This window comes from Apostichopus japonicus, chromosome 17 (genome assembly GCF_037975245.1).
Source record: "Apostichopus japonicus isolate 1M-3 chromosome 17, ASM3797524v1, whole genome shotgun sequence".
NCBI lineage: Eukaryota > Metazoa > Echinodermata > Holothuroidea > Aspidochirotida > Stichopodidae > Apostichopus > Apostichopus japonicus.
Window position 1 is genome coordinate 776,112 of NC_092577.1, and position 22,652 is coordinate 798,763.

A 22,652-nucleotide genomic window follows, 5' to 3' on the forward strand; every position below is an offset into this window, starting at 1 on the left:
CCGTCACTGGCTACCCTTCAGCGCTGTAATGATGTCACTGTTCCTCTTTCTCTTCCCGGTGTCTTTGCGTTTTTCTTTTACTCCCTCCTTTTCTCCTTTTTCTCTCTTTCTTCTTTTTCTTTTCCCTTCCTTCCTCTCCTCCTCCTCTTTTTTCCTTTTTTCTTCTCTTTTTTTTCTCTCCTCTTTTTCTTACCCGGGGGGCGCGCGCCCCCAACGCCCCCCCCCTGGATACGCACCTGGTATTAGGGTGTCATCATGTGGGAGGTATGTCTCAAACGCTGAATGAGTGTTCGTCTTGTCAGAGCGACTGTTGACTGAGGAAAAGTCTTGCTTGCGGTTTGTCGTTAATTCATGACGTTTGTCGGCGGGAACATTTTCCATTATCCGTGAAAATGTTAAATCTCTTTCGGTGGGGTGTGGAGGGGAGGGGGGTCAATCGTAATCCCCCTCACCCCATCTCCACGTTTTGTCTCAGAATTTCGATATTATATTTTGACTGGAATAAGGCAGTACTTATTTCGCAATTTCCAAGGTTTTACTTTTCCTCCAATCCAGAATTCCGCATGATCATCAGTTGGGAACTAATAGTTTCCGTCAAGTGTTTATATTATAGTCTATATTTATATTCAAGTTTCACTTAGCGCATCAATTTTCGAGCCGAACTTTCCCACCACGATTCCAAGTGTGACGTCGGGGAAACCCCGCGTTTGGCATACCATACGTGGTTATTATCAGGTTAAGATCAAGTCAGAAGTTGCAAAGTGTCTTTCGTTCCTTGAGGAACTACTTATCTACGTCTTATTCAAGAGTGTGCCACACCAATCAAATAAAACTCCAGTCAAACTTCAGAGGAGTAGGAGGTTAGGGTATTTCCTAAAGTTACTGTAGTTGCAGACGACCTCAATAAAATCAAGTTAATTTTTGTCCACTCTTAGGCTACTGGCACGCTTTTCGTGTTCTTTCGTTACGCGTTATTGAACTTTTTTCACATATTCATCAAGAGCGGATGTCCAACACAGATTTTGTGGCACCTATACAAGCCTGGTAGAATTAAAAAAAATATGTTAGCCAAACAATGTGCTTAGTTCATCAAACTGTGCTTACCAACCAACTTCTGAACAAGCGAGGACCTGTTTCCGTTAATTGCTGTGACAATGGAATGAATTGAAAGGTTAATATTCTATATAACTGTAATTCCCACCAATCTCCATGACTTGTGATGGGTCCTTTGTATTTAGATGTAACTAAAAATTTTAAGGACATTTTAGAAGGAAACATTAATATACTGTTAAATTAATTTAAAGCAAACCTGTCATGTAAGGTCCTTCCGAGACATTTTAAAGGATTGCTTCAGGTGTCTGACATGTCTATCTTGTATGAAAGAGCTTAAAAGACAAACAGAATAGTGAAGAAACTATACCACGATAGCATTCCCTGTTAAGGAGATATCACACTTTGAAGATTTCAAAATTTCTTTGCAAATGACTGGTGTAGAAAGACTAAATGTGAGGGTGTGATGTCACATCCTCACTTCCTTAACATGTGTCAATATATTTCATTAAAAAATAATTACATTTTTCCACAAATCTAAAAAAATATAATCAAACATTCTTCAGATGTTAAATCTCAAATACTTCCCTTGACACATATGAGATCTCCTGACGTATCTTTTGACTGTAAGTCATAAAATCTTACAAAATATTTTAATCAAATAACAAAGACTTTTCAGGAATGTGAGGATATGACGTCACAGCTAGTCTGATTTCAGCAGTTTCTACACAATCAGATAGAACTTTACACTTGAATATCTCCTAAACGGAAAAAGATATTTGAATAATTTCTGCACTATTAGGTTTCTTTTATTGTCCTCTTTCATATAAAATAAACATTTGTGACATCCTTTAATAGGAACCAAGGAATAAAGTCGTGTTGAGTAGTCCTTTCCTATCGCTGTTCGTCTGTTTCTCGACTGATTAGACTACAATTACCCGCTGAATGCACCTTTTCGGGATACCTAAATGTAGATCTTAGGAAAACAAATGCAGTATCTTGTTACTTAAGTGGGACAGCGATTCCCTCCTGCCCATTAATTGAGTTTCTATCATATTTTGACGATACTGAATGAGGCTGATTAATGAAATGTTTAAAAAAAACTTTTTTCAACTTTAAATATGTTTTAGCACCCGATACTCATAGCTAGTACAGTAACTACTGTTCATGTTCCACAACCGTCTATCAGTAACTACTGCGCTGAGTTCGCAACACGGTAACATGTGTTACAGGTGGCATTTCTGCCATTTCTGCCATTAAATCACAATGATGTACATTTGTTAATACATAGTTATAGCAATGAGGCAGCGGGTCCAGAAGTGCGATACTTTTCGAGTCTGGACCCTGCAAAGTAAAACGAGAAAATACAATTTTATATAGAGAAAAGAAAATACCAAGAAAACACAAAGCAAAAGGACACACAAAGGGGTTTAACAGAACTAGGAAAGGAAACATTAATACAATGCTCATTATAGGGCAGAACTATAAGAAAAGATTCATTGATTAGATAATGTTTAAGATGTCTTTCATAAGATGAAAGTGATTTGCTATTTCTAATGTTTTCATTTAGAGAATTTCAGAGTGCGACACCAGAACATCTAACCTGAGAATGATAAAAATGATAGGTGTTTGTAACATATTATAAGAACGAGTGTTGCATGAATGAAGGTGTTTGAAAAGGGTTCAGAATGTGAGATATATGAAGCATTACAAATATTTCTAACAGTCAATTTCTGGATCTTCTATATAAGCTATAAAGTGTTGACATGTGGGCATTACACCACACGAGGGATGTTGTAGTTGAATGAGGCCAAAACAAGTTCATCACACACTGTTTACAATGGGATTCCCGATCAAAGACCGTATTATTCTTAAAATATTGACACATAAAGCTCTTTTGTTAGAACTTCGCCATTCTACTTGTCAGAACTTCTGCAACCATTTCACGCAAATCGCAGTTTCATGAGATCACACAATAAATTACTTCTGTGTGAAAATCGCTCAAATCGATCATGGGGCAAAAGAGCTTTTGCTGCTGCTTCCCCTTCTCTGTGGAACAGCCTTCCAGAACATGTAAAACACAGTCCATCTCTTGCTTCTTTAAACGCTCTCTCAAGACTCATCTGATGAAAACTGTTGAATTAACTGTTCACTGTTGCCCATTTTTGCTTGCATTATTGTCTTGTACTATGTTTATTTTATTTTTTGCTGTCGCACTGTTTGTGTCACTGCGCCATGAGCGTCTTTTTTGACGGATATCGGCGCAATAAATATGTCCATTAGTATTATTATTGTTGATATGTATTTTTAAATTTCTGGCGATTTCATAATAACTGTAAAATAGAAAAATAATTAGATCTCTTTTTCTCTCTAACCCCACTCCTCCCTTCCTGGTTATAGCCCTAACATCCAAATATATCTCACTGGTTTTTATTTTTTATTTTTAAATTCTTAAATTTGAATTCCAAGGCATTTAGTACAAAATTATGTAAGATGCATACAAAGTAGACTAACCATGACAATGGATATGTTATTTGTTTTTTCAAACGTCTTGTGTCGATCATCTCGTTCAAAATTCAAGTAGGAGACTGCAATCTCTTGTCCGACACAACAGAGGGCGAGAATGAATATTGAATACTTATTGAAAGAGGCATTGAGGAAGAGGGGAAAACGCAGGGAAGGAGCAAGGAAGGTGTTATGGAGATGTAGGGAAGATGCAGGGAAGATGCAGGGAAGGTGTTATGGAGATGCAGGGAACACGCAGGGAATATGCATAGAAGGTGCATAGAAGGTGCAGGGAAGATGCAGGGAAGATGCAGGGAAGATGCAGGAATGACACAGGGAAGACGTATGAGGTGGATTCCGGTTATAGTAGGGAATGGGCTGGAGTGAGATAGCTATCCTGGTCCTTATAAGGGGTCACATATACGTTTCCTATTATTTATACACTTTTCTAATCCCCCTGCCCCCCCCCCCCACCAACCAACCCACTCTGCTTCCCGACAAATCCTTCTCTAACACAAAAGACGATTTTCAAGAAAAAGTAATACTTCTATTTCATTTGATTGTTTATATTAATAAACAAATACTATATTGACATTACGTGATATAACACGTGGTTATAAAAGTGATATTTGATTCGAGAATATTCACGTCAATAAACTTTTACTAAAGAATCTGAATAATAAAATAAAATATAGGTGCTTTCTCAGACATTTCACTCACTCACATTGTTAACATTAGATTATAGATAAAAAAGATCTAATAAATTAATTCACTTCACTGAAATATATACCAACAATACATTTCTATTGGATCACTAACGATGTAAATGAAATAAATAATTGATGAAATAATGATAACATCTCAAATAATGTACACTTTTTTTCTTGCTACACTTTCACTATCCTGTTGTAAAATAACGTCACGTGAACAGCCACATTTAATATTTGCCAGGAAGTCATCATCAAGCTTATAGTTATTGTAAACAGCTTTCGATGAGTATGGTCACGTGATCAGCCGACAGGCACACTCAGGTCTAGGACTGTTAACTGCAGGCATGCGAAAAACTGTTGTTGCCTAGAAACGAAAGTTCAAAAGGTCAGTCATACATCTGTGACAAAGATGTTAAGCGCTTCACCATCAAATGACCTTCGACCTCAACTGGTTAAGGCATCAAATCGATGAGCAAGGATGTATATGTTGGTTGTTTATCAAAGAGAGTCTTTATTCAACAGTCTCTTTTATTTCATTCACAGATGGAATAAACTCTCTTAGTTTACTTGCTATCCTTGTCGCTGTTTCTTTCTTCTCATTTGTTTTTGATTCGAAGAATATGAACTCGTCTAAAGACAAAAGCTCATTATCTAGAAACAAAGAAAAGAATACAAAAATCGTCAATATTCAAATAATTATGATAACTAGTTAAAATAAACAACACATTTAAGAACGTAACCAAATATAGTGATCATAAATACAAGTAGTTACTAATTACAACAGGTCAAATGTCATTTGGGAAGACTAAACATTTCAGTCCAGTAATTAAGAAACCAAAAAAATGTCAAAATCCAGTCAGCACTATTATTGCGATTGTGTTTGTGTGTGTGTGTTTAGCCTGAAAATGTTAACTACAGTGTAGGTTGAGGTTGAGGTTAAGGGTATAATGTTGACTAAGTAGTGAAGGAAATGGAAATGGTCATTTGGATTGGCGAGGAACTCGCGGGTACTTTAATTAATCACTAATTTAAAAATATGGTACATTGCTAAGACGTCGACCCTCATCACAGGAAACTTACTTTAATGTTTGTATGTTATTCATAATATACACTTGGTTCATGTGCGTACAACAAAATGGCTGTTAGTGTACTCTAAAATGGCCCTAAGTGTACTCCAACGTCAAAATTACAAGCGTAAAAATAAGCCCGTCTTGTGAAGTCTTTTTAATATTAAAGAATCAGTTTAAGTGGTTGATACATTTGAGCTGACCCTCTGATCCCTTTACCCACACACAAACGAAAAACATACACTCACAAAAACATATACAAAATTTAGTAATTGAATATATTATCTTACCATCCAAATCTGCTTGATCTAGAAGCCTTATAAATTCTCTGACACTATTGTTGTTGAATTGCACCATTGTCCATTCACACGCATCTATAAAACCATCTTCATTTATATCGAATCTGAGGAAGTCTTCTTCTGGTGTCATTCCTTCGAGATGATCGAACAAAGATCTGGAAATAAGTGAACACAATAAATAAGTTAAATGGACACAATAAATAAATTATATATATATATATATATATATATATATATATATATATATATATATATATATATATATATATATATATATATATTATGTATATATAGCAACAATATAACAATATATAGATAGATGGGGGAGAAAAAAAATAGGGAAATATGGTACACCGAATGTAAATCTTAACCAGCATAAGCGTTTTACTTAGCTGTTGGCAATTCTACCAGGCCTACCAAGAATTCCTGACGTAAAAACAACTTTGCATCCAGACGAGGTCTAATGGGTCATTTATCAAGCAATTCATGGATGTGTTTTGGATCTGAAGAGCAATTCAGTGTACTAGTACTAATAGTAAACAAAGGGTAACAAAGATACCACCCACACATGCTGGAACTATAGGGTGATATAAGCCACATTGTTATAACATGCGGAAAGAAAACAAAGAAATGAGTTACCTTTTAGATTTGCTCTTGTAGTGCGATGCTTGACGTACATCATTAGCTCCAAGAAATCCCTTACTAGGATTACTCTTCTTATCTGTAGACTGGCTTTGCGGGCCACACCCTAGTACCACCGAAGTAAGACCTAAGAGAAGTAAAAGAGTCTGAGAGAGGAACGATTCCATCGTTATCAGGTTCTTGTTTGATGAGCAGAGCTGAGCAATAGAGTGAACTTTTTATGACAATGATAATCGTTGGAACAGAACAGGAGTTTATAAAGGGTACAATTTCCTTTATTATTTCAAACAAGAAGGATTTTAACACATTACGCTCGTTTTACGTCACGGCTTCTCCGACGTTGCTTTACCTTTTTCCTTTTTTTAATATGCGTCATATGACTATATTTATCTGATACTTGGAAAATGCCATTAGTAATAAGGAAAAGACACTATTCGATTGCTTGTTTGAACCTTGGCCTTGGCTGAGCGCTGACAGATCATTTAAATTGTCTCCCTCTTCCTGACTTCACTTTTAAAAATAGAACTGTCGACCGTCTGGTGAGAGATTTTACCATAACTGAAATATATTATCCTCAACAGACTAATTTCAATTTATTGTAAAGGACACATAAAATAGATCGGTAGCTGAACGCTTATGGCCCTGTCCCAATTGGTCGTCATTGGGTCCCGTTCCGGCCGATAATAACAATTACGTGCTCACATTAAGATAAATGTGAAATGCTTATTGGGTTTCATCATGTTGGGTGGGGGATGGGAGGGGGGGTCTTGACAGAGCATCTGTTGACTAGGGAAGTCTTGCTTTCGGTTTATCGCTAAATCATGACGTTTGTCGAGAACATTTTCCATTATCCGTGAAAATGTAAAACATTTATGGGTGGTGGGGGAGGGTGGGGGACGGGGTGATTTAGCAATCTCTCTATCTCCACATTTCGTCTCATAATTTCGATTTTTTAGTTTGACTGGAATAAGGCAGTACTTATTTTCCAAGATTTTATTTCCTCTCCAATCAGAGTTCAGCATGATCATCAGTTTGGAACAGTTAATTGTTTCCGTCTTTATTTATGTTATAGTCTATATTTAAAATTCAAGTTTCACTTAGCGCTTCAATTTTCGAGCCGAACTTTCCCAACACGATTCCAAGTGTGACGTCGGGGAAACCCCGCGTTTGTCATACCATACGTGCGTGTTTATTGTTATCAGGTTAAGATCAAGTCAGAAGTTGCAAAGTGTCTTTCGTTACTTGAGGAACTACTTATCTACGTCTTATTCACGAGTGTACCCCACCACTCAAATAAAACTCCCGTCAAACTTCAGAGGTTTAGGAGGAGAGTAGGAGGCTGTAGAAGAGGGGTTGGAAGAGGAGAGCAGGAGCGAGAGAAGGGGTGGAGGAGGGGACAGATGGAGTAGAATTGTTGGGGTATTCCCTAAAAGTACTGTAGTTGCAGAGGAACTAAACAAATCTGGTAATTAATTTAACTATTAGGCTACTGGCACGCTCTTCGTGTTCTATCGTTACGCGTTATTGAACTTTTTTTCACATATTCTTCAAGAGCGGATGTCCTACACAGATTTCGTGGCACCAATAGATATAGCAATTAAGTGGTTATGTTTGCCAGACAATGTGCTTAGTTTATCAACATGTTCAAAACAATTTCTGAACTAGCGAGGACCTGTTTCCGTTAAATGCTGATTAATTAAAAGGTCAATGTTCTAGATAACTGAAAATTCCACTCAATCTCCATCGCTCTTGGATCACTTGTGGTAGGTCCTTTGTATTTAGATATAACTAGAGATTTTAGGAAAATATTTACAAGGATTCTTTCGTATAGAAAATAGAAAAACATGAATATACAGTCAAATGAACTTAATGCAAACCTGTCATGTAAGGTCATTCCGTGACATTTTCGTAGGAACCAGGGAATAAACTCTTGTTAATTCACTCAAAGGCGAATATCTCTGTTCGTCTATTTCTCGACTGATTAAACTTCAATTACCCGCTGAATGCATCTTTTTCTGGGTACCTTAATGTAGCTTTTAGGAAGCAGATGCAGTATCTTGTGACTTGAGTGGGTCAGCGGTTCTGGAGGCTGCCCATTAATTGAGTTCATATCATATTTTGGCGATGCTGAATGAGGATATTTAATGAAATGTCTGAAAACCCCTTTTTTCAACTTTACTAATATGTTTTAGAAAAATTAAAATAAAATAAAACTGTTAGCAAACTACTTATCCACTAGAGAGCCAGTGTAATATAATGTGTAAAAGTAAGTTGGCCTGACGTTTCGATCCTAGCAGGATCTTCTTCAAAGGGTAAATGACAAGTATCACTAACAGAAGGGAAATACATACCCGCACAGAATACAGACAGGTTAATGAGCATGGTGAACACAAAGAGATATGTAAGGGGATTAATAGACAAGGGATGGAGAGAAGAATGAAAGAAACCAACAGGGGAAGAGGAGAGGTAGAAGATAAGCAGCAGAGGGACCAAGAGAGGATTAAGGGAAGGAGTAGGGAATAAACTACATGTTTTAGCAAAAGAGACGATGTACCATAACTCATTGCCACATGTCTCACATGTTCAGTGCTTATGGTAATGAAGTAACCAAAGTCAGTGCCATTATTCGACAACGCTGTCAGCGTCACATAACGACCGCCTAAAGGGACATTATTTCACTATTACAACATATAGTCAGATATATCACTTATCTTTATATTCAAATAGCAGCTTTCTGTGCTATCTGGTTTTGTGTCTGTGATTTTCTGACACTTTACGTGATATGTCATGGAATGCAGGGATGCCAGAGTTAATGCTAGAGTTAATGCTAGTATTTGAGCTAGAAATCATAGTATTTATCCCGTTACACACCAGTAGCCACTGCACGTGATATCCAAGAGCCTGTAGGGTTATTGCTCTAATTCTTTCCTCTTTTACTAATATGCTTCCTTTCTCTTATCTGTGACATGAATTTGCTAATCGTCAGGACGACTTTGATCGCTTCCCCACTATTTCCCTTCTTTGTTATTGGATCAGCGTTCACACGAATGTGACACTGTTCATCTCGTCTTCACGAGACTGTTTAGGACTATATTTCCTTTATGTCCTTTATACTCTGAAGTGAAACAGATGCTTTCGATTTGTTGGTGAATTTGATTTGCTAACTTGCTAGCGCCCAGCCGGCTAAAGTTTTGAACATTTCGCCATGCTAAGTTTGGTCTGATTCACTGTAGGTAACCAGGGAGCTGCCTGAACGAATATATCAGTTGTGTTTCTGGTACAACCGACCACCAGAAACGTCAGATGTGTTTTGGGTACACCTGTCCACACTGATTGTTCCCTCTCCAGTGATGTCAACTACGTATTTTACATATTCACAACAATTCGTTATACTTCGATTGTGCTAGCTACCCTTGGGGATGGGTAGGGACAGGAACGGGGGGGGTGCAGAAATTGTATACACTTTTTAGTTAAATGATGAGTGCGTGTTCAGAATTATTGTGATATGAGTTGTTGTTGCTTGTAGTCACAGGAGGGAGCGATGCCCTAAAGAAGTGGTTCGATCGGCCTATAATGTCTCAGTGCATGTAGGCAGATAGAAGATGACATCGCGGAATGCGTATAACAAGCACGATAGTATATATATAACGGAAATGCCGAACAAAATTAAAGCGGCCTACATTACTTGTACACGACCAGATGGATGAATATATTTGACCTGATTCAGATTCAATCACTGGGACAATTTAGTTTTATCGATTCCTCTTTAATTTGGTAACATCCTTACCTGCATTATAGCGTCCATGGTTTCGGATATGAAATACATAAACCTACACTGTAGATAGGACTACTGCTTTAGGTAGCGTTGATCTGTACAAGACTGATGTCGTAGACCCGTACATGAAACAGTTGCTGTCGTCTGTACGTAAACCTACACTGTAGATAGGCCTACTACTGTACGGGTAGCGTTGATCTGTACACGATTGCTGTCGTGGACCCGTACATAAAACAGATGCTATAGTCTGTGTTTTAGTGTTCTACTGGATGTGACTAGTGCTTCTGAGTTAGATTTATCCTCGTCTACCTTGGTCTGAGCAACTAAGTAAATACATCTTCTGGGCTCCCTGTCTATAAAGCATGGAGGTGCTTTAGAATACAAACAACTAAAGTGATTCAATGAGAATTTCTCTGACAAATCCAATATGTATCTGATTACGATAGTTTACAAAGGACACATGCTTTGAATTACAGCAGAATATAATGGAGGTTAAAAAACGATATCACATTTTTAGATTAAAATGGTATATTTGGTTATATTTTATATGTCAATTGTAATACATAGAACAGGATGCCTTTGTTCTACATATGGGGCGCCGTTTGTATCATTTTATGTTGGTATATTTGATGGTATGAAAATGTAACTTGGTGTTGTAAATTGACAACCTGATGGTTTGACTTTATATTTGATGGTATATACAGGGGCGTATCCAGGATTTTCCAATAGGGGGGGCGCCAGGCATGAATGATCGCCGTCCTGGGGGATGGGTCTAAGGGGAGGGGTGTACAATTTTTGCTTTCGAAGAAGGGCTGAAATGCAAAATGGTGTCATATGCATGGGCGGCGATCCGTTCTTCCGAATGGGGGGGGGGGGGGGATATGACCTTGTTGACTATCTAAGCGTAGCGCCACCATGAGTTGGCGCGAAGCGTACAAGAACATTTTGGGATTAACAAACCCTCTAGATGGCCGGAAACGGCACTTCCCGAGGTTTCCAAGCGGCATATACCCAACTTTAAAATAGGGATGTCATGTCCGAAATATCTCATAATCAGGATCCAAAATACTTTTTTTTTTTAATTTCGGGTGTTATTTTGGGAAAATTGCCCCTGTCAATCTTGCTTCAGGCGCAACGTTAGAATGTTCGAGAGCTCTTTTATATTATTCGATGAAGAAAATGACCTCATGCAGGCTATTATAGGCCTATACACATGCAATACACAATTACACATAGTTACATTCCTAGGTACCGATTGCTAGGGCATCCAGGTGAAACGTGTATTAAGCATTACCCTGGTTACATGAGATTCTCAGCTGTTCGAGGGAACATGTACGTGTGTAGGCCTACTATAGGGCCTATATGAATACTATGAGGGTGCATATATGTACTATATCAATACCGTGGGCGCAATAATACATGTTGTTGTTATAGGGCCAATGAAGCCTACAGTCAACTATTTTTGCTTTATAAAGACGCTTTATTTGAAAATATCGCACTGCGTTTATGGTAGGCGAGAAATGAAGCTAAAAAAGAGCCGTACATTAACGAAGATGCATAAATGTAGGCATGAAAATATTCTTATCCCTGGCATTTGGTGGGGGGGGGGGGATATGGTGCATTACATCCCATCCACCCCTTTTCATGGGGGGATATATCCCCCCTCCACCCAGGATCGCCGCCCATGGCCATATGTGATCCATTTTTCGACCTTAATAATAAGCAACATTTCCAGTAAATATGGACACAAAATGCACAATTTAGTATGGCTGGCATGTCACTTATTGTTTATAGTGATAATACAAACACAATTACCATCTATGTTTCTAAAACTATTATGCCGCCGAACTTCGCCAGAACCTTTTTTTGGCAAACAAAAGGGGGGGGGGGGGGTTGAGCGATCACCGACATCTCACATAAAGGTCGTCATCAATTTTTTTTTTTTTTTTGCTAAACTTTTTTTTTTTTTGGTGACGGCCAATAGGGGGGGCGCGCGCCTGTTGCGCCCCCCCTGGATACGCCCCTGTATATACAAACTAACTTGATGGTTTCTTCATCGATAACTTTGCATTACTTAAATGTAGTTCATGGACTGCAAAAGTAACATGACGATAGATTTTTCTTACTTCATCGCAGGGATATAAATCCAATGGTATGCAAATTACTTAATTGGTGGTGAATACTTTGCTAATTTGGCAATATGAAAGATATTTGATAGTGTGTGTTACCAAGGTCGTTGTGGACTTGGATACAAATTGATCGTATGAAAAACTAAATTGCCTTGAAAAGTAACTTGATGGTCTTGAAAGAAGGTGCATTTTCCTAACGAAATCATATGAAATAGGTAGGCAAAACTAATATCATGATATCCCATGATAACTCAGTCGTATGAAAATATATCTCGTTGCTCGCAGTTGCAATCGGTGAGAAATATATGAATATATATCTATATATATATATATATTCATATATATATTGGTATATTTATATATATATATATATATATATTCATATATATATTAGTATATATATATTGGTATATATATATATTTATATATATTGGTGCAGAATAGCTTGTTTCTCTTTTTCATTCATCTTGGTATGAACTTGTGCACTCGTACGTTTACAAACATCTTCGTCGTGTCAAGTCATGCGGTGGTTGTTAAATTTATTTGATGGTAAGTTTTGTCGAACTATCGGATCGATTGATCGATTGGTGGATATGTCTGCACTGTGTATCTATTGCCTAATCCACAAGATAAGTTTACAAATTTGGCAGGTGGTTCAGTTTATTCTGAGCTAGATTTATATCAAATACCTGACCTATATATGTACTCATAAAGGATGATATTAATACAGTTGACTTCCTTTTGATATTTCTATGCTCCAGTTATCTTCCAATTCAGTTATGGACCAATTGTTTTAGAGCATTTTACGCAGGCTGGAGACAGTTCTTCACAGACAAAAAACACACAGATTACGCTTGAAATCATCCAAAACGTAAAACTGTAAATTAATGGAACGTTACTGTGAATGTCAAAACAAAGAGTACAACATTCATTATCCGGTTCGTTTCCAGGAAAGTTCTCTAATTGCGCTAGACGCGTTGGCGATTCTTCCGAAAAGCCAACAATGACATGATATAAGGAAGTGGTCGCGTGTCGGAGTTGCGACGTCTGACATTCCCGTGGAATTGCTTTTGCAGAGCCTATACCTGGAAATCTTTCGGAAGTATCAACATACGCGTATGTAAAAATCCCATTAAGACCAGCTAATTAGAGTGAGTTTTGTCTTGAAGTTATCAGAGTTACATACTTGGCTTGTTGCACCTTGATACCTTTGGCCGCCTCAGCGAAGTTTGTAAAGCTGTCTGTGTTAATAGTTGAATAAATCCTGCAGGGTTCTATATCCTAAATGTACTCATTTGCAGATCCGTTGTTGTCTGAGTGTGCCTGGCGTTGCGTTCCCGTCTTCACCATACATAATCCCTTTGAGATTCGAGACATGACGGAACAGTACTTAGGGCATATTTGTAGATTCAGCGGGATTTTATCCATCGATGGGTATGATCCAATACTATGCAAGAGTTGCAGTGGCGGAGCGTCCATACAGTCAGGGGGCGGATGCCCCCCCCCCCCCTGATGGACTCAAATGGACTGCTGGCGCCCTTTTCAGCTTTTTACCACTTTTTACTTATTCGCGATTATTGACTTTTTTTATTGAATTCCCATCTACCTATTGACATTTGTCACATTATCTGCAAATTAGCAAGGCCCGGAAAGGGTCATTTCCGGCGATCTAGGGGGTATCTTTACTCAAAAAAATTCTGTACGCTCCGCGCCAAACTATGGTGGCGCTCCGCTCAGAGAGTGTCGAAAGCGCCCCTACAGACCATTCTCGCCTGCCTGACCAAAACCCCTAGCTCCGCCACTGAAGAGTTGTAACAATTTTATCTACTATGTTTACACCCTCTTACTGAATTGTTATAACCTTCCAAACATTTGGGTTTGTCAGAGGAGTGTGAAAAATGCTTGTGTAGACGGAGAAGGCTAAAGTCAAAATTGTATTCAGTCGATGTTTTTGCTCATTATTATGTCAACTTATACCAATTAAAGGTCTGCTGTATAGACCCCAACTATAGCACGCTATCATGGAAAAGTGTCTTGAGATTACGTAATCGACCTGCCTTGGTCGAAAAATGACCTCTTTTAACCAATTAGTCTGCAACGCCTGCCACATATTTTTTCTTGTATGAGGGACTTCGTGTGAACGCTTTATGATTAACTACATTGTAGACATCAACATATTTCCACACAGTGTTTACACCAAGTGCCTAATGGTGTTAAAAAGCTATGCAGGCTAATCTTAGAGCCTGAGGTGGATTTATGGCAGTGGCAGGTCGATTTCGTTATCACAAAAGTTACCTAGCTATAGTGTGCTATAATTGTAGCCAATAAGTAGATCTTTAAGCTACCATGCGATGCAGCAGCATCTATGGTACCGTATTTAATTTCTCATATTTTACCTAATGGTGATGAGAGTTTAGATCTTCGACTGGGCTAAGATGAACAAATGTACCAGTATACTCTTTGAATGAATTGTCAGTATATTCAAGGGAAATCTGGAGTGTACTGGGAAAGACCAAATCTTGCCAAAAGCTACAATTTTTATCACAAAAGGATGCCCTCAATTGGAGGACAACTTATAGGAATAGTAAGAATACGGTCACGTCATCCACGGCAAGTCTAGGACTAATTACAGGATGTCACTGTCGTTCATTATGCTCATAAATATAAACATATTTTATTTGAATATGTCTATAAGGCTATTATGGATTTCCTGGGTGATATCTTATAAACACACTTATACCATTCTCAAGATATACATATATTTCCTATTGCTATATGAGGGATTTTTTTGCATGTTGTGAATTATGAGGGCCACGTCATCGTCTTACTTTAGGTCGTGTTGAGAAAGATTAAATTATACCGTTATGTATGCCGCTGCTGTCCTTATAAATACCTGGTCCATATTAGGTTCATTCATTCTAGCTTCAATAAGCCTCTCAACTTCCAACTGTCCAGGAGAATATTCAAGAAGACTCAACATCGAATATGGATAGAATAAGACTTGCGCTTCTTATCTTCGTGTCAATGGTGGTGATAACTTGCTTAGTACAGGCAAGACCTAGTAGAAGTAAACACCATTGCAAGAGCAGACAGGGCAAATATACAGCAAATTGTATAAAAACTAACGCACGGAGGAATAAAAATCGCAGAAAGGGAAGGTAAGGGACATTTTCTTAATTTATCTATCCATCTGTCCATCTGTCTATCTATCTATCTATCTATCTATCTATCTATCTATCGATCCATCCATCCATCGATCCATCCATCCATCCATCCGTCCATCCACCCGTCCATCCGTCCATCCGTCCGTACGTCCGTCTGTCCGTCTGTCTGTCTGTCTGTCTGTCCGTCTGTCTGTCTGTCTGTCTGTCTGTCTATCTATCTATATATCTATCTATTTGTCTATCCATCTATCTATTTTGTTTTCTTATCCATCTATCCATCTATCTATGTGTGCGTACGTGCCTATGCACTTGTTGTGTTTTTACTGAGAAACGTAGTTCGTTATCTGCTTTCCATAACAATACGTCCCTTATTTTCAGATCTATCGTGGAAGAATCCCTTGAGTCCAGCTTTGCAGATAACATTTTAGCCAAACTACACAACAACATCAATGGAGTTTTGAATGAGAAAGACGTACATGTGGCGCCTTACACCAGCGAAGAAATTCAAGACTTATCCAAAATGTTGGCTGAATCTGATATTGATGGTAAGTACAAGTTTACAAAACGTTCTATTCAATCTGTTCAATCTGTTCAATCTATTCAATCTATTCAATCTATTAAAGCTATTCAATCTGATATTGATGGTAAGTACAAGTCTATTCCATACAATCTCAAAAGATGGACTGAAATTAAAGGTTAGTACAAAGGATCACTTATATAAATTACGTTCGTGTTATTCAATCATAGGGCTGAATATATCCGTAATAGGAGTACTTAAAATGAAGAAATGAATATGGTCTGTTTTTGTCATTGATTCCTCTTATCAGAGTAAATATCTGTCTCAACAAGAGAAATCGATCCCATATATACCCCCTCCCATTCTCCCTCACCCTCACCCTCACCCTCACCCTCACCCTCACCCTCCCCTCACCTTCACCCTCACCCTCATCCTCACCCTCATCCTCACCCTCACCTTAACCCTCACCCTCACCCTCACCCTCACCCTCACCTTCACCTTCACCCTCACCCTCACCCTCTTCCTCACCGTCACCCTCACCCTCACCTTCACCCTCACCTTAACCATCACCCTCACCCTCACCCTCATCCTCACACGCACCCTCAGCCACACCCTCACCCTCACCCTCACCCTCACCCTCTCCCTCACCCTTACCCTTACCCTCACCCTTACCCTCACCCTCACCCTCACCCTCACCCCCACCCTCACCCTCACCCTCACCCTCACCCCCACCCTCACCCTCACCCTCACCCTCTCCCTCTCCCTCACCCTCACCCTCACCCTCACCCTCACCCTCACCTCTCCCTCCACATCCGGCCCACACTAACATTCTCACATCATCACCCTTTCACTGAACCCCTACCAATACCCATTTACACGTTTCCTGGTGGTCTTCAAACCCTCCGCCATCGTCACATTCAACCCAATCCTTGCTCCTAAATCCATCCATAATCTGAAAAGGTTAATTTACTCCTGTATGAAATCTGATCTTATTAATATGTTTTGTTATTGTTTCTTCACCCTCCACCCCTCTTCTTTTCATACAGGTGACAATTGGGGATCTTTGAAAGGAACTTTAATCCGGAAATGACGTCAACAGCATTGACCTCTAATACAGCAGAGCATCAAGCTGGTTGAAACGCACACACAGGGGTATGGGAGCCATTAATACCAGATCAGTACTAATAACCATGAACCAATTTAAGTCGCTATGTGTTCATTTAAATCGACCTGTGCCAGTTTAAATTGACATATACCGATTTATTTCAATTTGGGCATTTTCTAAGTTGCTTATACCGATTTAAATGGACATCAATCGATTTAAATCGGTATATGTCCATTTTAATCGGTATATGTCAAACTAAACCGGTAGATGTCTATTGAAATTGGCATGTAAATTGTTATATATTGATACTCTCAAACGGCCCGCCATAGCGTAGTTTTCAAGGAACTTTGCAGACGCTCTCTGGATGGATGTACCTTATCCCCGACAGCCTTGTGGACCAAAACGAATACAGAGCTGCATTCTGCCGACTGCCTCCCACCTCCTGCATTTGCAGGATGTCATACATAGGGAGTGAGCAAACTCTAAGGAACAGCAGACAGTTATCAACGTTGGATGCCTGTATAGAAGGCTTGAAAGTTACTAAACAAAATCCATAGATTCCACGATAACATGAACATGTATACCTCTGAATAACTTTGTTTGGCTTTCGAATGTGAAGGCTAAGAAAAAGTACATTCCTGATATTTATCGAGATAAATAACTTGAGAGTAAAAACCATCGTGAAACAGTTCACAAAGTGGATTGTATTTGCAATAGGCTTCATTACTTCTATCGAGTTCTTTACATTTATAATATCCTATGAAATCGCGCACGTGGTGCAATAAGTTATTAATATGCTGCAACAGGTAATTACAATACATTAAGCTTAGTCCCGATTGCTGTACGTAAATTCTGCTAAGCTCCGCCCACTTGATATACGAAGATAATGTAATTTCTTTGTTTTGAAAGGCAAGAGCCTTCATCAATTTGATTTAAGGTTGTTGTGACTATAAATACCATGCGGCTGATTAGTTACTTTACACGATTTGTTGATTACTTGTTATGTAACGTTTTAGTGAGGTGAAACAAAACAGTAGTTTATCTATTTTTTCCTCCAATATTATTTTAATTATTCGTTAAATTAAATTGTAGATACTTTAAAGTTGTTAGACATTTGGTACAAGAATAAAATAGATACAAGGAAACAGATAGCAATAAAGAAACGAACGAAAGATAGAACAAAAGTCTACTTGTTAAGGAACTAATTTAAGAAAATAAAACATTTACTGAAAACTGGTTTGTTTATGTTTCAGTTGAGAGGAATGTTTCGATTCTATTGCAGTATCTTTGTTAAAAAGAACTTGACCAGGGAAAACTGAGTCTCAGAAACATGACAGATAATTCAATGTCCAATGTGTCCGTTAACCTCTTCATGAAATGTGTAATGATATGTCGTTAAATTTGGGAGGATTGTTCAGGTAATTTAAGGGAAATAATCAGCATTCCTAAGCTTAAGCTTATAAAGAAAGAATTTCTTGAATCTATTTCATTGAGGTATTAGTATCGGTTGTGGCTGCATGTTTCAAGGGATTTATTATGCATCCACTTCTTTTGTATAGCTACTAAGTTTATTATGCTATATATTTTCCTTATTGTTGGCTATACTGGTGATGAAGATGTTGACAGTTAAGACTATTCAAGGAAAGCAGTCCAGAATGCAAGAACTAGGCAAGTACTAGGCTAGGCTATAGGCTAGGCTAGTAGCCACCGCTGAGGATGCATATTTGTAATGTCATGTACTATTATATAACTGAGGATATACAAGTTATTTTTTTTGGCAGGCCGCGGGGGGGGGGGGGGGGCGGGGCGGGGCTTGGTCTGCACCTAACTAAGCGTTTCTGATGTGAATAGCACTAATATACTGTTTCAAGTTTAAAGACTATACTCTATTTCCTTATGATATACAAGTTATTTTTTATGGCAGGTCGCTAAGGGTCTTATTTTCTGCACCTAACTAAGCGTTTCTGCTGTGAATAGCACTAACATACCGTTTCAAGCTTAAAAAATAATGTTCTATTTCTTTTATCTGTGTGTCTCCATGCATACAATCTGATGATAGAGTCCCTACTCTCACTGCTTTTCACTGCTTATTGTTTTGAACTATCTTTTGTCCCGTGGCCCAGTGGATATGGAGAGAGCAGCCGCGGGCAAAAACCAACTGCCGAAGACTAAGATGATAGCTCATAAATAGGTTTACCAGTTCCCCTATGCCCCCCCCCCCCCCCTCTCACCCTCTCCCTTTGTTACGGAATGACAACAGAGAAAGTATGCAAATAACTTACGTACCCATGGAAAAATAGGGTCGTTTATTGTTTCGATCAAATATAATTCTCGTGGAATTACCTTCTTTCATCAAATCTGTACGATTTTTAATTGTTAGGGTAAACTCAATTAATTAGTTCGACACTTAACTTAAGCTTAGATACATGATACGTTCATTAAAAGCATCTTACTAAGTACCAGGTTAGGGGATGCTATAGAACTTCTGACAACGCCTTGCGAAGACTTGAGATCCTTGCGACGACTGCTAACTTCTGTTTCACCGATGCTGGCGAACCACAATCAGCGTGTCCAACCGGTCGCTGAATATATATATACGAATCGGCTACGGTTGAGTCTATTGATGCTGAACAGCAGTATAGCAATCATGCTTAGGTTAAGTAACAATAACACGAGGCTATATGTCCGATATACTAGTGACAATACAAATAAAGTATATAGGCTACTAAAGGCAGGAACGGCAACGTTACGATCTTCTGCATGGAGGTGATCCAAATTCCTTCTGGCTTGCGTGAAGATGCAAGCATCTGTACCAGTTCAGCTTTGTTCTGGATATTTCTTGCATAATTCTAAAACTAGCAGCACTGTGTGCCTCGAGAAGTTTCCAGCATCTTCTTAGAAGTTATTCCCAGCATAGTGTTGTAGTCTGACGACATAGAACACCTTCTCACCATACCCCCTCCCCCCCCCCCCGCCCCATTCCTTCCCTTGAGAACTTACTCTCCTCCCGTGGAGATTCAGTCTCCTAACCATCTTCTGTGTAATCTTCATTCCTTTTCCAACTATTCTCTCATTTAAATAAAAAATTAAACTCCATCCACATCACCCTTCAATACCGAGCCGACTATACCAACTTCACCCCCCCCCCTCCACCTTACTCCCCCACTCAACCCCAGGAACACCCCTCGTGAAATAATCCCTCACATTTTAACCAGCAATCGCATACATTGCCAATCTCCTCCCATTTCCTTTGCCCGTCCTTCGCTATTGGTTTTTGTCTTACAACCCCGTCCCTCCCCCTGCCCCGCCCCAAACACTTACCCATTAGTCACTTCAGGCCGAATACCTCAGGCCAGGTATTTCTTATTAACAATTAACAACACTTAATAAGTAGTTTACGTGTCTATCAACAATGGAAATGCTTGCGGGAAAAATATCACAATTGCTTGTACTCAAATCTCCGTTCCTCCATATACACCACAGGTTTGATACAAACTCTGATTCTCCATTTGTACCTCCCGGGAAGGGTGTACGTCATTCGAGTGCAGGCCTGACAGGAAGGCGGTGATGGGATACAGCCAGGGAGGGCTGGGGTGAGGAAGCCCTTTGAAATATTAAGGGGGACCGAAGAAAATATGACTTACTGAATAGTGCCTTCTCATATTTATATTATCAATGCAAGAGTTGAAATGCAAATATGAAGTCCTGTGACATACATATATTACATATAGCAATTGGCTTGTATTCATTTGAGAATTCCCGTCAATTACGGGTTAACATCAACTGCAAACTTGTTTAACTGAGCCTTCAAATGTAGTTTATCATTTTCGTCAACGATTTTTTGCTCATCAATGTCATAGGAGCAAAGGTAGGGGGGGCAAGACATTTGACTGCGGGGGGGGGGGGTCTCACCCCTTGCATCCCGCAGGAGGCTGTTTAAACAAAGAGGGTCGATTATAATTGTAATGCACAATTACAAAATAGAATATAACCTCCAATAAAAGGGAAGGCTAACGGCGTAGAGAAAAGTAACGCTATGGTGATGGAATTATAAAGAGAAACTAGACATAATTGAACTTGCAGGTAAGTACACCGAAGCCCAGTAATTATGTTATATGGGTATCAGATTCCCACTGATGTGACGTCGTTTAGGGCGGATGTTGATATTGTTCAGGAAGCTGTGTCAGTCATACAGGGTAATAATGATCCATTGTTATAAAGTACTTTATAATTCATCCGAAAGTTGAAACTTTCGATAGTAGATGGCAGCATATATGCAGTTCCTGTGGTCGTAAGTGTTAGAGGGATATTAAATATGGTGACGTTTTTTGAGCACAGTCAACATCAGTCTCCACAGGCAAAGTTAGATGTTCATTTATGACTGATTGTCGCGAGTCACTAATTTGGAAAGCTCATTGCACCATTTGCACTATATATATATTTAGTGTGAATTAATAATATAGTTGGCTAGAGGAGTTAAACTTAGTGATGGGACCTGTCTCAAACTCGGAACCGGCTACCCATCTCCGCGGTTCCGTCAGGCCATATAGGTACCCGTTCATTACGTGTTAAAACCCAACTCGGCCTATACTATAACATAGGCCCAATGTTACTACGTATATAGGCTATGCCAGGCCTTAAGTCACGTAACGGTAAGACTGTAAACAACTGTTCGTTTTGGTAAATTAACCTGCGAACTTATTTATACGGCAAGGCTCAGGCGCGTAGCCAGGAATTTGCCAAGGGAGGGGCGAAAATGCAGGCAAATTATCAGAGCCGTAGATTCGGCATTGCAAACTATCTAAGCGTAGCGCCACCATAATTGGCGCGAAGCGTACAAGAAAATTTTGGCTGAAAATGCCTCCCAGATCGCCGGAAATGGCACTTCCCAGGCCTTGTAAGTTGCATCTTAGCATTTTCTTTTTTGAAATTACTAGCGATATCATAAAAACTTTAAAAAAAAATTAAAAAATATGCTCAAGGGGGGGGCGGCTGCCCCCTTCGCCCCCCCCCCTGGCTACGCGCCTGGCAAGGCTGCATATTGATATCAACTTCGTATATCAACTACTAAAATGAATTCTTCAAACCAACACATGCGATGGTTTTCCCCAGTCATGTGTTTTAGTGATCTATGATAAAGTTTCGTAACGTGCAAGTGTGCAACTCTACGCCTTAAAAGCTTAATAGTGTGAACTCATTGAACTAGAACTATAACTTTTCGATTGTTCATATATGTTATTTTCTTGGGCGGACAGCACACCAGGGAGTACAGTCACATAGGTACTTACAAAGGGAGGGAGCTTGTGAGCGTCGAGACAGGCTCAGAATAAGCTGGCTACGTAGCTAGCCTCTGAAACTGCAAATGTACAGAGGCTATATGAAACTTTAAGTATCAACGTCCTGTCAAGTAGGTATCTCACTTGACCATTAATGTCAATATTGAAGCGCGCACGCACACTACAATAACGAATTACTTATGAAAATGTGGTTTGAGTAACAATTGTAAACTGCCGAGTATATTTTGCAACCAAAACTTTCTTACTAAAAAGTAATTGGGCAAGGCCTATCCAACTCCTGTTACTTATTTGACTGCCCTATAAGTCGCGGCTATTTATAGATTACCTGGAAAATCCGTAGAAACTGTTACAACAATCAACCCTTATTATTAAGTGGTTTATGTCCATTGTAT

At 39.0% G+C, this 22,652-nt stretch overlaps 2 protein-coding genes across 2 annotated transcripts; one reads left to right on the plus strand and one right to left on the minus strand.

The window, feature by feature from the left end:
• Positions 1-4,232: 4,232 nt before the first annotated feature.
• LOC139984784 (uncharacterized) lies at positions 4,233-6,487 on the minus strand. The gene is made up of 3 exons (XM_071998824.1): positions 6,271-6,487; positions 5,623-5,786; positions 4,233-4,916 (listed from the first exon to the last, which is right to left on the minus strand). The coding sequence occupies exons 1-3, from the start codon at positions 6,438-6,440 to the stop codon at positions 4,777-4,779; spliced, it is 474 nt and encodes a 157-aa protein (XP_071854925.1). The 5' UTR covers positions 6,441-6,487; the 3' UTR covers positions 4,233-4,776.
• Positions 6,488-14,975: 8,488 nt separating this feature from the next.
• LOC139984535 (uncharacterized) lies at positions 14,976-17,409 on the plus strand. The gene is made up of 3 exons (XM_071998466.1): positions 14,976-15,335; positions 15,720-15,886; positions 16,905-17,409. The coding sequence occupies exons 1-3, from the start codon at positions 15,163-15,165 to the stop codon at positions 16,946-16,948; spliced, it is 384 nt and encodes a 127-aa protein (XP_071854567.1). The 5' UTR covers positions 14,976-15,162; the 3' UTR covers positions 16,949-17,409.
• The last annotated feature ends 5,243 nt before the right edge of the window (positions 17,410-22,652 follow it).

Excerpts from the sequence above, each read along its gene's own strand:
- LOC139984535 (XM_071998466.1), top strand. The coding sequence starts at position 15,163 with ATGGATAGAATAAGACTTGCGCTTCTTATCTTCGTGTCAATGGTGGTG. Across the intron at positions 15,336-15,719 it reads AAAAATCGCAGAAAGGGAAG|ATCTATCGTGGAAGAATCCC; the intron begins GTAAGGGACATT and ends CCTTATTTTCAG. Across the intron at positions 15,887-16,904 it reads GGCTGAATCTGATATTGATG|GTGACAATTGGGGATCTTTG; the intron begins GTAAGTACAAGT and ends CTTTTCATACAG.
- LOC139984784 (XM_071998824.1), bottom strand. The coding sequence starts at position 6,440 with ATGGAATCGTTCCTCTCTCAGACTCTTTTACTTCTCTTAGGTCTTACT. Across the intron at positions 5,787-6,270 it reads TACAAGAGCAAATCTAAAAG|ATCTTTGTTCGATCATCTCG; the intron begins GTAACTCATTTC and ends ACTTATTTCCAG. Across the intron at positions 4,917-5,622 it reads AGATCAAGCAGATTTGGATG|ATAATGAGCTTTTGTCTTTA; the intron begins GTAAGATAATAT and ends CTTTGTTTCTAG.